General features: G+C 35.8%; 2 protein-coding genes across 2 annotated transcripts; both read right to left on the bottom strand.

Moving 5' to 3' along the window:
* Positions 1 to 4,472: 4,472 nt before the first annotated feature.
* Positions 4,473 to 5,252, bottom strand: LOC127094211 (uncharacterized). The gene has a single exon (XM_051033073.1). The coding sequence runs from the start codon at positions 5,250 to 5,252 to the stop codon at positions 4,473 to 4,475; it is 780 nt and encodes a 259-aa protein (XP_050889030.1).
* A 5,153-nt stretch (positions 5,253 to 10,405) lies between these two features.
* LOC127120023 (alpha-dioxygenase PIOX-like) lies at positions 10,406 to 14,005 on the bottom strand. The gene is made up of 10 exons (XM_051050409.1): positions 13,802 to 14,005; positions 13,298 to 13,561; positions 13,069 to 13,218; positions 12,696 to 12,829; positions 12,388 to 12,601; positions 12,150 to 12,295; positions 11,825 to 12,052; positions 11,529 to 11,731; positions 11,176 to 11,419; positions 10,406 to 11,094 (listed from the first exon to the last, which is right to left on the bottom strand). Exons 1-10 carry the CDS (start codon positions 13,922 to 13,924, stop codon positions 10,869 to 10,871), a joined length of 1,932 nt encoding a protein of 643 aa, XP_050906366.1. The 5' UTR covers positions 13,925 to 14,005; the 3' UTR covers positions 10,406 to 10,868.
* Positions 14,006 to 14,638: the final 633 nt, after the last annotated feature.

Here is a 14,638-nt window from a genome sequence, read left to right as displayed (position 1 = left end):
TCCATCATTTTGGTCGTCTCTTAGAACGACAAGGATACCTCTGAGGGATCCAACATTTTGATCACCTCAAAGGGCCGAAAGGATCCCTCTTGGGGATCCAACATTTTGGTCGCCTCTTTGGGCGATATTTCTCTGGGATTTTAGGTTTCTTGCAAAAAGGGAATAACAAGCAAAAATAGATTCTCTGCAATAATAAAATGAGGTGCCTCATTAAAAACCCCTTCCCTATGCAAAGAAAAGAGTGTTCCCCCTAAAACAATGTGTCTTTACAAACGACAGAGATGGAAAACTCGCCTATCCAAAATTAACAACAAAAAAACGACAGTAAAGAAAGAAAATAAATGACAGTAAGAAAAATGGTGCCAGAGGGTATTCCTTTTGGGCTTTTAATCTTTGGTCTCCTAACTGGATGGAGACGGAGCCTCATTTCCTTTGCAAGTTTCTCTCGGCGACTTTATTCTTGAGCCCACTTTCCCAGCGTTCGTGCCTAGAGTGCACACCCTTTTTTAGCTTGAGGCTCTCTACATGGCATATTCTGGTGATTTTTTGTTCTCCTTAGATAACTCCTACTCGCCCCTCAAGGAGAGGATACTTCGTGCATAAATATAAACTAGACAAGGAGAATCAACCATCAAATAACTGACCTTAATCTCTTTGGCTTCATCATGCTCTTCAAAGGTGGTCTTTAGCATGATGTATCCTTTCACTTGCACCTGCTCTTCGGAGAATCCAACTAGCAAGCCCTTGAAGGGATTTAGGTCCTCTAGGTGGAGGAGGAGTCTTTTAAATGCATCCCAATATAGAATATTTGCAGAGCTTCATTGGTCTATGATAACTCATTTTATCTCTCATTCATCACATCTAACGATGATGACCATCGGGTCATCATTTTAAGGGTGGGTTCCAACTGCGTCCTTCTCTGAGAATACGATTGTGGCTTCTGGCGTTTTTAGTTTGCTCTCACTTTCATCATTGTGGTGGTCTTTTATATTCAAAATTGGCGAGCATACCTTCTACGGGTGAATCTATTTTCCCCGCCTTCTGCGGATCCTCCTACAATAGTATTGAGCTTATGGCGCATAACTTTGTCATTCTAGCTTGTGGATGTCTCCTTTTCTTTGTTGGTCTTGGAGTTTTCCGTGTTATCTCTCCCTTGCAAGTTAGACTTTTTCGACCTATGAAAAGAGTCGTCCTTCACATACTTCTTGAGGTTTCCCTCCTAGATCAACCTCTCAATCCCTTTTTTTGAGCTGGTAATAGTCCTCGGTGTCATGTCCTTTGACCTTATGGAACTTGCATTATCTACCTGATTCAGGACCCATTACACATGCTTTCAAAGTTGGCATCATTGCACCAGTCAAACTTGGCCATAGAGGGAGGTTTGAATCCTTTAGAGGAAGGTGTTTCCCATATTTTTCCTGACATAATGTTCCAACAATTCCCCACTTGAATTTTAAAAAGTGTTTTAGAAGTAACGTCAAAAGTTTCTAAGATTGTGCATAAACAAATGTGTTTATGACTTCTAATGTGTCTATTCGGAGAGCGGAAGATTTCCGCTCTCCGAATAGACACATTAGAAGTCATAGACACATTTGTTTATGCACAATCTTAGAAACGTTTGACGTTACTTCTAAAACACTTTTTTAAATTCAAGTGGGGAATTGTTGGAACATTATGTCAATATTCCAATATAGGGAGATGAATTTGAAGTAATTGGATGACTTGGATCTTCAATTGCTTCCGCTCATGAAAATCTTCCGCTCTCCGAATTCCTTGATCTCTATAATTCTTGATCGTCTGACAATTCTCTATGCTCTATGTTCTCTTCGTTCCAAAGTGTCTTCTCCTCTCATAGAAACTCTCATAAAATAGTGAAAATCCCTTGACAGTGGTTGGAAATCCCCAAAATGTCCTTGTTGCTCAAGCCCGGGTAAAAGCCCCAAAAATTGGAAAATTAGCGTCTGGGCTAACACGACCGTGTCAGGCCCCTGCCTTGCCATTATATTCCCTTTTCACTCCCAGGTGGGCTGGCACAGCCCGTGTAAGCTGACATTGGTGGCCTTGTCAGGCCCCTGTCTTGCCATCATCTTCTGTTTCATTCCCAGGTGGGCTGACACGAGTGGCCGTGTCAGGCCTCTGTCTTGGCCATCAATTGTAGTTTATTTTGCCTTCATACTGACACGACCCATGTCATGTGATACGGGTGGCCATGTCAGGCCCCCTATTGAGAAATCTCATTTCCTCGAACACCGGAACCTTCCACTTTCTTGCATTGAGTCCGTTGGATCTTCTACGTGGACCTGGAGAGCATAAACACAGATAACCAAAGCATAAAATCTCGAAAACATAAAATAAAACTAAGAATTGATAAAATTCTTAAATAACTTACAGAAATAAAAAAAATAACTTGAAAGGTACCATAATACGCACAAAGTATTCTAGAATCCTTGGTTTCTTGTCGAATAAGTAATGAAAACATAGTGAAAATAGTGATCGATCACAACCCCAAGCTTAGCTCAAATTTCTTGTCCTCAAGTAATGTTCTACACCACAAAGTGTGTCACTTCCCAAAACTGAATTCTTACCACAATACTGCTAAGATATTTCGCCCACGCCTTCATTCTCCCTTTCATAGTCCCCGCTTTTCCTAATGAGTTCTCCGTCGCACTTCCACATTGACGTACCGATTCACCTGTCAGCTTATATCACACTCTCACCAAGTCTCTCCGGGTTAAAGTGTTTACGCTCACATTTCAGAATATGCAATATCAACTCATAAATTTGAATAGTTTCTCCTTTCATATCAACTACACACAACACACACTTTTTGAGGTTTTTTGGGTTGTAACTGGGCTTGGGTTACAGTGGGGTAAATACAAATAAAAAGGAAAACAAATGGTTTGGATTCAGATCCAATATCATTATTCTTTTCACTGTGTTTATTCTACATCCCATTTCCGATTCTTTTCTTTTTCAGTTTGTATTGCTCAATTCTCTTTTTTCTTTGATTTTCTCTTCTCTTTTTTTTCAACTGAGTGTTTTTCTCGTACCATCGAAGATTTTTTTTTCGATTGTCGTTTTTCTTAATCTTTTTCCACACTCACCTTACTTTCGTATACTTATGGGGTTACCCTAAACTTAGAACTTTAACATAGCTTAAAGAACATAACATTTTCTTTGAACAGGGTAAGGAAGTGTTTGAGTCGTGGGTTACATTCAAGTGGTTATACATACAAATAAAGGATACTGGCTCAAACGGGGTTAAAAAGCGATAATATTAAAAGGATGGCTAGAAAGGCTCAGGGCTATTATTCAAACAACGTGCCTCAGTGTGTGTATATATGCAGTGATATTCCAAGAGAACTTACGCAAACTCAGAGTGATAAATACATACTTGAATATCGCTCATGATGACAAATGTGTTCGGATTTTTATGCACTCACCATGTTAGGTAAAGCTTAACGGCAACCACAATACTTCTAGTATGGTGTGACTTCTTACTCATCTCGAAATGCACCGGGAACCTACGTTAGTCGAGCTTGATAAGTTGCGTCCGATCTTTTCTTCAGCGGTATCAACTTTTTGGGAATATCCGTCATAACAAGAAATAGTAAGTGGAGTGATCATTTCATCCACTACCACTAATGGTCATCACCTAATCCAACAATAACACCAAGAACCTGAAATACATGCAGCAAATGATACCCAATAGTAAAAATAAACCAAATGTAAAACAGTAAAAAAAAAGGGAAATAATAAAATAAAACATAAAACATAAAACTAAAAGTATAATTAAACCACCCCGACACTTGAACCAAACATTGGCCTCAATGTTTTAGAACAAGATAGAAGGAGGGTGACTCATAGTGCCCTACTGAGGAGGTTGGGGCCAACACAATGTCCAAAAAAATTTGAAATTTCAAAATCCGTGGTCCTAACACGGGCGGCCGTGTCAGGCTGCTGGTTTCTCAAAAATTTTCCTTTCTCTTATTTCCATATATGGGTTTTCCTTCTGGTACGACTCCCACATTAACGTGAGTGTCTCCATCCTTTTATGCAAGGCATTGTGCAATCCTAAAATAACAAACAAAATACAGACAATAATTAGAAATAAAAACGCGTGAGTTTCCTCCCACAAAGTGCTTCATTTAACGTCGCATGGATCAACGGTTCATTCCCCTTGTTATAGGGGGGTACTTCAGCCTTCACACCTTGTTGCACTTCTTTTCCAACCCTAAGAAGCCGTCTTTTTCATAGGTATGCATTCATTTATGCCATAAGTCCTTTCTAACCTCCATATCCTTACTTTATTTTCGCTTTCTTTTCTTTCTCCTAGCTTTTGGAATGGAAATATGAGTCTTTCCACTCGAGGTTGCTAATGGAAGTGAGACCAGTTGATATGGCCTTCTTGAGACTTTTTCTGATGTTGGCATGTCACTTTGGCCTTTCACATCTGTCCTGATCATGCCTACTTAATAGTGATATTCTTTTTCCACCTCTAGCTTCCTGTTATTAAGAGCATTCAAAGTTATTTCATCATCATAGACTTTTAAAGTTAGTGTACCATGGTCTATTTTGAAATTGCATTGACTTGTTCGCATGAATGGTCGACCAAGAATGATAGGTGTCTCTTCATCCTCAGGTATGTCTATGATCAAAAAATCAATAGGAAAACTAAATCGCTCTATTGTCACCAGTATGTATTTTGCTATCCCAGATGCATTCTTTATGGATTCATATGCAAACTTCATATTTATCCTTGTATCACTGACACTTCCAATACCAAGCCTTTGGTAGATTGACAATGGCATCAAACTTACACTAGCTCCGAAATTAATTAGTACCTTCTTGAAAGTTTTATCTTTTATAGTGCACGGGATTGTGACTGCTCCAGGATCCTTCTTCTTGTTTGGGATTCTCCTACCTGGTGATATTGCACTACACTTTTCATTCAAAGCTATTGACCCATCTCCTATTGGTCTCTTTTCAGCGATTATCTCTTTCATGAATTTTTTGTACATGGGCATTTGCTCGAGTGCTTCAACGAAAGGCATATTGCTCTCTATATTTTTGAACATTGTGACGAATTTCTCAAAGTCTGTCTCTCTTGGATCCTTCTTTGTCACTCTCTGAGGGTAGGGTAACTTAATCACAGGTTTAGCCTCTTTTTTCTTCTTCTCTTCAATTGGCTTTACTAGTGGTATAACTTCTTTTTCTTTCTTATTTTCTCTTACTTCCAGAATTACCTCCATGAAATGGTCATCCTTTGTTGCCCTCTCTTATTCATCTTTAGAAACTTTCTAACTTCTTGTCGTGACAACATTAACATTCTCATGATTTCTCGAATTTTGTATTGTTTCACTTGGGAGGGAACCTGGTGTTCGAGAACTTGCTACTTGTTGTGTTATCTAACCCAGCTGAAATTCATGATTTTTTATAGAGGCGGTGGTATTTTTATGATTGTTTCTAGTATCTTCTTGGAATTGCGTATTTTGAGCGGCCATGTTTTCAATGGCAATCTCCCAGTCTGCTTTCTTTGGAGCTTGATATTGACCTTGACCCTATTGTGGAACATTCTCTCTCTGATCTTTCCAGGAGAAGTTTGAATGATTCTTCCACCCTGGATTGTAAGTATTTGAGTAAGGATTATTCTACTTCAAGAATTTTATCTCTTCAATTTTTTGAGGAGTTGTAAAGCAATACACAGTGGGGTGAGATCCATTATAGATTTTACAAGTGATGGTCTGAGTAGGTTGAATTTGAGCTACCTGTTGAGTACCTATATTCATCACTTTCAATTTCTTTTCTACTTCAACAACGAATGTATCTTCCAAATAGATTTTATTAGCTTCCAGTTTCAGATCTATGACTCCTTCAACTTTTCTTATACACCTATCATATAATTTCAAATGCTCATTTGCAGTTATCGCTTCAATGATCCTTTTAATACCAGTGGCCGTTGAGAAATTTGTTGAGCCACCGGCTGCTGTATCAATCAACTATTTTATCTTTATTTTGAGCCCATTAACAAACATCTGCACTTGTTCAGTCTGATCCAGATTATGAGTTGGGCAAGCTACCAGGACCTTTTTAAATCTTTTGTAGGCATCTCTTAAAGACTCACCCTCCTTCTATTTGAAGTTCAAGATTTCATACCTTTTTCTCAGAAATACCGATGTTGAAAAATACTCATTTAAGAAAGTAGTTTCCATTTCTTCCCATGATGTAATGTTGCCAGTTGGGAGAGAGTACAACCACTCTTCCGCCTCTTCAGCTAAAGTGAATGGGAATAGTCTTAACTTCTCCGCTTCATCAATATGACCATCAATTTTCAGAGTAATGCTCATGGTCAGGAATCTCTGCAAGTGCTTGTTTGCATCTTCATTAACCGTTCTGGTGAAAGGTTTTCTTTCAAGTTGATTGATTATGCTAGGGTGCAGTTGAAAATCAGTCACATTTATCGGTTGGTTGACAATGGTCAATCTACCACCAACGCATTTGCAACCCCATAATCATCCAGGAGTCTTTTCGGAGGTGGGGGAGGTGAAATTGGAGGAATTTCAGCCATATTTTATTTTTCTGAATCTGAGTGATTAGAGGAACTTCTTCTTTGGAATTCAATCTAGTGTTTATGAGTCTCCGGTGAAGGGTTCTCTCGATATCTGCGTCAAAAAGTAAATTCAGTTGAGGGCTCTCCTCGCATACATAAATTAGTGAATGAAATTATATAAATGACAGAAAAATAACTTTATTGCAAAGCAAAAAAAATTTAATTGAACTAAAATTAAACTCTATATTTTGGCAGTCCCCGACAACGGCGCCAAAAACTTGATCGAAAAAATAACAAGTGTACTATTTTGCCTTTTGTAGTAATAAAGGGGAAATTCCCCGAATGTCGATCTCAAGGACTGCAAGTTAATATTGAGTTCAAATCATCGTTCAATTAAACAAAAACTAATTTTGGGGTTTTTTAATTCAAAATTATAAAAATAAAGGCAAAAAAATTATACTGTAAAATATAGGATTTGTAAGGGAAGAGGAACAATGCTAGGGAAGGTGTATAATTTGCCCCTGTAACAACTCTGAGTCACTATTGCATCAACAAATATCAATTACTACCAGTTCTCAAGGGTATTTTCTCCCAAGTCCTTGGTGATAAAACCTTTAATCATTCAACCCTTATTTCTATGTCCATAGGAAATTATTGGTGAAATTAAGCCTTATTATATCAAGAATTCTCTGGTTCATACAGGGTACCCCTGGTCCTAGATGATATCTACTGTAGAGTAATCTTATGAAAACCTTACCAATGGCGGTCCAGCCTAATTAGTAACCATACAACAATCTCAATTGGTCCGAAAAAGAAAGCATTGAACACATCAAAAGATTTCCGTAAATATAATATTATCAATGCAATCGTAAACTCAAAGTCATTACAGATCTAAATCAGGGACACCCCCTAGCATTGGGGGGTTTAGCTACTCATATTATTCAAAATATATTCAAGATAAAAAATAATACACATTACAAGTAATTGGATGACTTGGATCTTCAAATGCTTCCGCTCATGAAAATCTTCCGCTCTCTGAATTCCTTGATCACTATAATTCTCGATCGTCTGAAAATTCTTTGTGCTTTGTGTTCTCCTCGTTTCAAAGTGTATTCTCCTATTGTAGAAACTTTTCTAAAATAGTGAAAATCTCGTGGCAATGGTTGGAAATCCCTAAAACGTCCTTGCTACTCAAGCCCGGGTAAAAAGCCCCAAAACTGGAAAATTAGCGCTTGGGCTGACACGGGCGGCCGTGTCAGGGCCCTGCCTTGCCATTTTATTCTCTTTTCACTCTCAGGTGGGTTGACACGGCATGTGTCAGCTGACACGGTTGACCTTGTCAGGCCCCTGTCTTGCCATCATCTTTTGTTTCATTCTCAGGTGGGCTGACACGGTGGATGTGTCAGGCCCCTGTCTTGGCCATCTCTTACCGTTTGTTTTGCCTTCATCCTGACACGGCCCATGACAAACTCTTCGTACTGATAAATCTCCATCATGGACTGAGCCAAGATAGTCTATTTTTTTTATTTCCAAGATACAACTCCTCAAACTATATTGAATATATAGCCACTAGTTACTTTGGAATCATCTGATAAGATATTCCAATCTGCATCACTATATCCTTCAAGTACAACAAAAAAACTCTGATACTGCGAAACAAGATTCATGGTCTTTTTAAGATACTGCATGACTTGCTAAATAGCTTATCAATTCTCATTACTCGGTCTACTAGTAAACCTGCACAAAAAGCCTACGATATATGAAATTTCGGGTCTGGTACAGTTAGAGACATACCTAAGACTACCAATGATGCTCACATATTCTGTTTGTCTGACACTTTCACTAGTGTTCTTAAACAGTTTCACACTTGGATTGTATGGCGTGCACGTAGGTTTACAGTCAAAGTGATTATATTTCTTTAAGATCTTCTCCATAGCAGTCACTAAAGCTATCATCTCAGACTTCATCGTGGACTGAGCCAGGATAGTCTGTTTCTTTGATTTCCAAGATATATCTCCTCCAACTATATTGAATATATAGGCACTAGTTACTTTGGAATCATCTGATAAGATATTCCAATCTGCATCACTATATCCTTTAAGTACAATAGAAAATCTCTGATAATGCAAAACAAGATTACAGTCTTTTTAAGATACCACATGACTCACTAAATAGCTTATCAATTCTCATTAATTAGTCTACTAGTAAACCTGCACAATAATCCTACGATATATGCAATTTTGGGTCTGGTACAATCAGAGACATACCTAAGACTGCCAATGATACTCGCATGTTTTGTTTGTCTGACACTTTCACTAGTGTTCTTAAACAGTTTCACACTTGGATTGTATGACGTGCACGCAGGTTTACAGTCAAAGTAATTATATTTCTTTAAGATCTTCTTCACATAGTGTGATTGATCCAAAGAAATTCTTTGTTCGGGTCTCGTGATCTTGATACCAAGAATCGCGTTCGCTTCTCCGAGGTCTTTCATATCAAAGTTGTTGCACAATAATTATTTCACATCATTAACGACCTGAATGTTTGATCCAAATATGAGTAGATTGTCTACATAGAAACATATGATAATGCAAATTTGATTCTCAGATTTGTAATAAATGCATTTGTCACTTTCATTATCATTAAGTTATCAAACTTCTCATGTCATTGTGTTAGACCTTGTTTTAGACCATAAATAGACTTACCTAACTTACAGACCTTCTTTTCTTGCCCATGAATTACAAAACCTTCCAGTTGGTCCATATAGATTTCTTCTTCTAAATCACCGTTTAAAAAAAGTTGTTTTAACTTCCATTTGGTGTATTATTAAGTTATAAATAACATCTATTGAAACAAGTACCCTAATGGATATAATTCAAGTGTCTGGAGAAAAAGTATCGAAGAAATCTATATTTTCTCTTTGCCTAAAACCTCTGGCTACAAGGTGAGCCTTGTACTTATCAATTGTTCCATCAGGTTTTAGTTTATTTTTCAAAACACATTTACAAACGACTGGTTTACAACCATGAGGCGAGTATGCTAAGTGAAATGTCATGTTAGATTCCATAGAATCTATCTTATCATAAATAGCTTCTTGTCACAAATCTGTTCCAGAGATAATAAGGCTTCTTGAAGATTTATTGGATCTTCTTCTACATTATAAGCCACATAATCGGGCACATAGTATTTAGAAACTCTTAGAAGTTCTATTTCTACTTTGTTGTTGCTCGTAATGCTTCTTATCATAGGAATGTGATTCGAGTGAGTGCCCTCACTATTTCTCAATTTGAAAAGAAATTTATCTTCATAAAATTCAACATCATTTGATTGTATGATCACTTTAGCATTTAGGTCATAACACCTATATGCTTTACTGTTTGCTGCATATCCAAGGAAAAACTCAACAAAATAAGTTTTTGATATGTTTTGGAATGAAACAAGGAATTTCCTTATATAATGAAGTGAGGTAGCTAAGATATCTCGCCTAAGAAATGTGAGACTAATGAGTTTTTTCAACTAACTCACAATGTGGAACTTAAGAAACCTTTTCAACAAGAATTGAAATACACAAAGTGGTTATCCAATATAGAATGAAATTTCATCATAGAAGTTGAAAATCATTGTTTAAGAGATGAAATTGTAGGCTTTGTTGAGCTGTGAGTTTACCTGTATATCAAGTTGTATTTTATTTTATTCAAAACATTTAAGTTACATTAAAGGGAAGTGGTTTGTTAGGAATGTGCTCATATTTAACCAATATCTTAGAGCAGCAAGCAAACAAACATTCAACATAGAATTAAATTATAGAGAAAAATGAAGATGTAAGAGTATGAAAATTATAGAAGAGAATTCAAATGGAATAACATTACTTAAAACTCCATTAATACAATGTAACAATACAAATGAGATGGAGCTTATTGGAAATCAGAAACTAGATTTATAACTAGTATGGAATCATATCCATTTCTTGGAAATACAAAGTACTATAATAAATGTGAAAAGCACTTCAACAGAAAGATGAAAATGAGGCAGAAACTTGTAGAGGAAGAGAATGGATAAACACTCGTTAACAACCTCTAATCATCAGTTCTTCTATAAACTTGCTCATCCTCATTTTCCAGTTATCCATTCTTTTCTTCTAGATGAGTTTCCACACTCATTTCATTATTCCCAATCTTAGCTTTATTCATTACAATAACATTGTTTTGAAAGAGACACATACATCAAATAAACACGAACACAAACACAAACACAACAGAGAGTGCTACCAACAACTCTCGAACACATTTCTTTCGACGCAAACATTTAGTGAAATTTATTAATTAGGAATACGAAGGTAAATTGGAATTGGATTTGGTTTGTTCGGAGGTGCATCCCAAACGGAGAAAGTACTTGAAGCGTTCAACCACCTGTCTGTCATTCCAGGATAATGACGATCAATCACATCCTTTAAACTCTCAGTTGTGTTCACCCATTCCAATCCTTTTTTGGTGTATGTCTCTTCATTGAAGTTGCTTGTGTAAAACCTATCAGCTTCTAGCCTCCTTCAAAATTCATGAAATTTCAATCAAATTCAACTAATCTCAGGAATAAACATAAAAAAAAAAAGTTTTAGTTGTTTTTACCTAGATGCCATGATAAGGAATATCACAAAAGCTGTCTCACTAATTGCAAAACCCTTTATCTTCTTCTCAGCCATGAGACCTACTTGTGTATCAAGCAACTCAACATCATTTCCATATACCTCTTTCAATGCTTTAATTATTTCCTTATCATCAGTCAAATCTTCCCATTTTGAAATAGGTATCAACAACAATGCTCTTCTGAATTGGTTATATCTAGCAACTTGCCTCTCTCTGTCCCTATAAACTGCATCATTCATTTCATTATATTAAATTTCAGTGTCAATTTCAAGTCCTTTATAGATAAAATAAAAAATGATCTTGATCAAATAAAAATTGTGACTCATATATCATACTTTCAAGAGCAGCCAAGTCTACGTGATCAGATCTTTCTGTGCCATCTATGTTTTGTGAAACTAGATCTCTTAAAAAAGATGGATAGTTATGAGGCTCTAGAGCTCCAGAAGCTTGGTGACCCATTGATACTAATGTCTGTCCAACTCCTATCTGTGACAAGGTCTTTTCTCCTGGTAGTCCAACCAAATCTTTCATAGGAATTCTATATAATACCAAAAGAAAATTACTTTTAAAAAACTTAGAGAGTTACAAGTTTTTTTTAGGTTGGATTATAAAAACACAAATATTGTCATACTCTTTGATTAATGGTGGAGATTTGTTATCTCCTGGAGGGACATGTATGTTTCTCAAATGGAGGAAATCAGGTAAGAGTGCATGCATTCTATAGACACTAACAAATTCTTCAGTTAAAGAGTATGGAACACCGTGATTATCTGGTTTTTTCATGCCGACCAATCCACCCAAGATGCCGTGTCCAACGTGCCCAAAAGTGTCCTTGAATGTCTTTCCCAATAATCCATACCTATAATCAAATCAAAATTCTCAGTACCATAACCTCAGTAGCACCGACACCTCAGAAAAAATACTAGAGAGTATAACGGTGTTATAGTTAGTTTTACCAATTTCCTCGCATGCCTGCAAGCAAGGTGTCAGTCTTAAGAAGCTCGACAGTCCAATCTATGGTATGAATCTTTGCAATCACAGCTGAAGTCACCAATCTAGCATGACGATAAAGTTCTTCATCTTTCAAGAGTGGATATTCCTTCTAATAAAGTACAATAAGAAAATATATATTAGGTTTTTTGAACTAAAAATGACACTTATCTTAAGAACAGATATAGAACAATTAATCTATACCTTGAGAGCATCACAAACAGCATTGTGTTCTTGAATAAAAAGGGCTTGTAAAACTGAAACACCAGCCCAACTATTGCGAACATCACCGGATAGTGCAACTCCATGTTCGTTTTCTAGAAGAGTACCTTCCTGTGATATTTTTAGCTTTCCATCTATTGAAGTCCTCACTTGGCTCAAAACTTTATCATTGCTTCCATATACCACACTTGCATCCCTGTCATATTACATATACGTGGATAGTTCATTCATGTCACGTCTAAGTTCAATAAAAACTTCTGTATATACGTGGAAAATCAACATGTTCTTACCACCAAGGTGTACGTATGTTTGCATGTCCAGTCTTAACATCATAGAATCCGGTTGAAATTTCCTTTGTTTTCAAGAACTTGAAAGATTTTAATGGACATTTGCTTGCAACATCATGGGGTGCAGTGAGTTCAATCTAATATATAATAAAATTAATCACAACAGGTTAGTGTTTGTAAAGGTTTTACATAATGGTCATGGTCATGTCAAGACATTCGCGGTTTCGGTTTCAGTATAAACACATTCTGATACTGTTTTGTCGCGGTAACGGACGGTTTCTTAGAACTTGGTGTTTATTAAAAGAATTATAAAGAATTGACATGATAATTTTTTTTTATGTAACTTTAAGGTGGTGAATTATAAATCCTTTCACACCTGTTGAGTGTCCTCCAAATGATCAATCCAGTCGTGTATCATAAACTGAATCCAAGCTGCTGCCAACACATTGAATTGTTTTCCAGTGTCTTTGAATGTTTTTCTTGCCAAAAGTTTTGTAACCACCACCATTGGATCTGGCTTCAACAGCTGCACAAAAACAATATTCAATTATATATTTTTAAATAATCATAATTTTTTTTATATGTAATAAATTTAGAGTTTAGACCTTGTCCTTCTGATCCACAGGAAGAATGTTTCTGCCAATGAAAGAGCCTTCACTTCCAGCATTATCATCAAAAGGGTCATTGAATTTTCCATCAGCAGTTCTGTAGGGATAGTCATAAGGATTAGACCTAATTCCAACAGGTGTTTGACCAACATTGAAAAGATTGTATTGTTGATGAAGATGTCTCCTAGAAGCCAAGTAAAAAAGTCCCATGAACACAGGCATACGATGCCATATTCCCCACTTGTCAATGGAGTGTATCATCTGTACATGTCATAGTAAAAAAAATAAAAAAATAATATATAGTTAGAAGTTATGAGCAAAATATATTTTGTCTAAATTTTGGACTAAATATATTTGAGTTTTCTTGCTTATATTTTGGTTTTAGATTGTTTATGGTCACAGAAAACATAAGATTAACTTTGTATGAAGATGAATATATTAGTGATTTGAGTTTAATTATAATGTATATATATATTTGATTTGAAGAAGAAGGGTATATACAAAGAAGACAAGAGCATCAATGATGGACATTTTAGCCACTGCTTCATGAAAATCTTTATGGATGAAATGTTGCACAATGGTTGAAATAATAATTCTAATGGGAGCAATTATAAGAAGCAACATGTTTTTTGGATGATAGAAAGACTAGTTTTATGAAATGTGTGTATCGTTCTGAGAAACTTTAGGGTATTTATAGAAGCATAATAGGGGAGAGGAGAGGACCAACAAGTTTATCTCTTTCAATTTTTCTTAATTTTTTTTGTTAATATTCAAATAAACCGTACAAGAGTAATTGAAAATAATCTCACGTATTCAATAATTTACTCATAATACAACTCATGCAAAACGTTTTATCTCTCTTATTAAAAGGAGTACTAAAGCCAAAGGGTTGTCATATTGGTACAAATTTGGGTATGAGAAAATGTTTCTCTCAAATTCTCAATTCGGAGACTAATTCTTTTAGATTAATCGATAGCAAATTTGATTACTAAATTTATAAAAAAAAATAGTTTTCAAATATCTTTTGATTCTTTAATTAAATTTAATGTTTCACATTAATCTTTTAACTAAAAAAATAATATATATTAATCCCTTAAAAACTGTTTAATTAATCTAATCGATCATTTTCATTAAATTTTATAAAAAAAATGTTATCTTTTATATAATATAGGTGACAATATTGATGTGAAAAATATTATCTTTTGTATAGGTGACAATGTTGATAGATTTATCTTATCTAACATGTTTTTTTAGACAAAAAGAAACTCATTTACCAAACACTCTCAGATTAAGCATTCAATTTGTTTCAAAAAGAAACGTAACCCAGAAACCATTAAC

Source organism: Lathyrus oleraceus, chromosome 1 (assembly GCF_024323335.1).
Source record: "Lathyrus oleraceus cultivar Zhongwan6 chromosome 1, CAAS_Psat_ZW6_1.0, whole genome shotgun sequence".
In the NCBI taxonomy this organism is placed as follows: domain Eukaryota; kingdom Viridiplantae; phylum Streptophyta; class Magnoliopsida; order Fabales; family Fabaceae; genus Lathyrus; species Lathyrus oleraceus.
The sequence above is the reverse complement of the archived record's forward strand: the minus strand, read 5'-3'. Positions and strand labels throughout refer to the sequence as shown.

What these genes read in the sequence shown, in the direction of transcription:
- LOC127120023 (XM_051050409.1), bottom strand. Translation starts at nt 13,924, where the DNA reads ATGTTGCTTCTTATAATTGCTCCCATTAGAATTATTATTTCAACCATT. An exon ending in TTGATGCTCTTGTCTTCTTT is followed by an intron (nt 13,562 to 13,801) that starts GTATATACCCTT and finishes TGACATGTACAG; the next exon opens with ATGATACACTCCATTGACAA. An exon ending in AACATACGTACACCTTGGTG is followed by an intron (nt 12,602 to 12,695) that starts GTAAGAACATGT and finishes GTAATATGACAG; the next exon opens with GGATGCAAGTGTGGTATATG.
- LOC127094211 (XM_051033073.1), bottom strand. Translation starts at nt 5,252, where the DNA reads ATGGAGGTAATTCTGGAAGTAAGAGAAAATAAGAAAGAAAAAGAAGTT.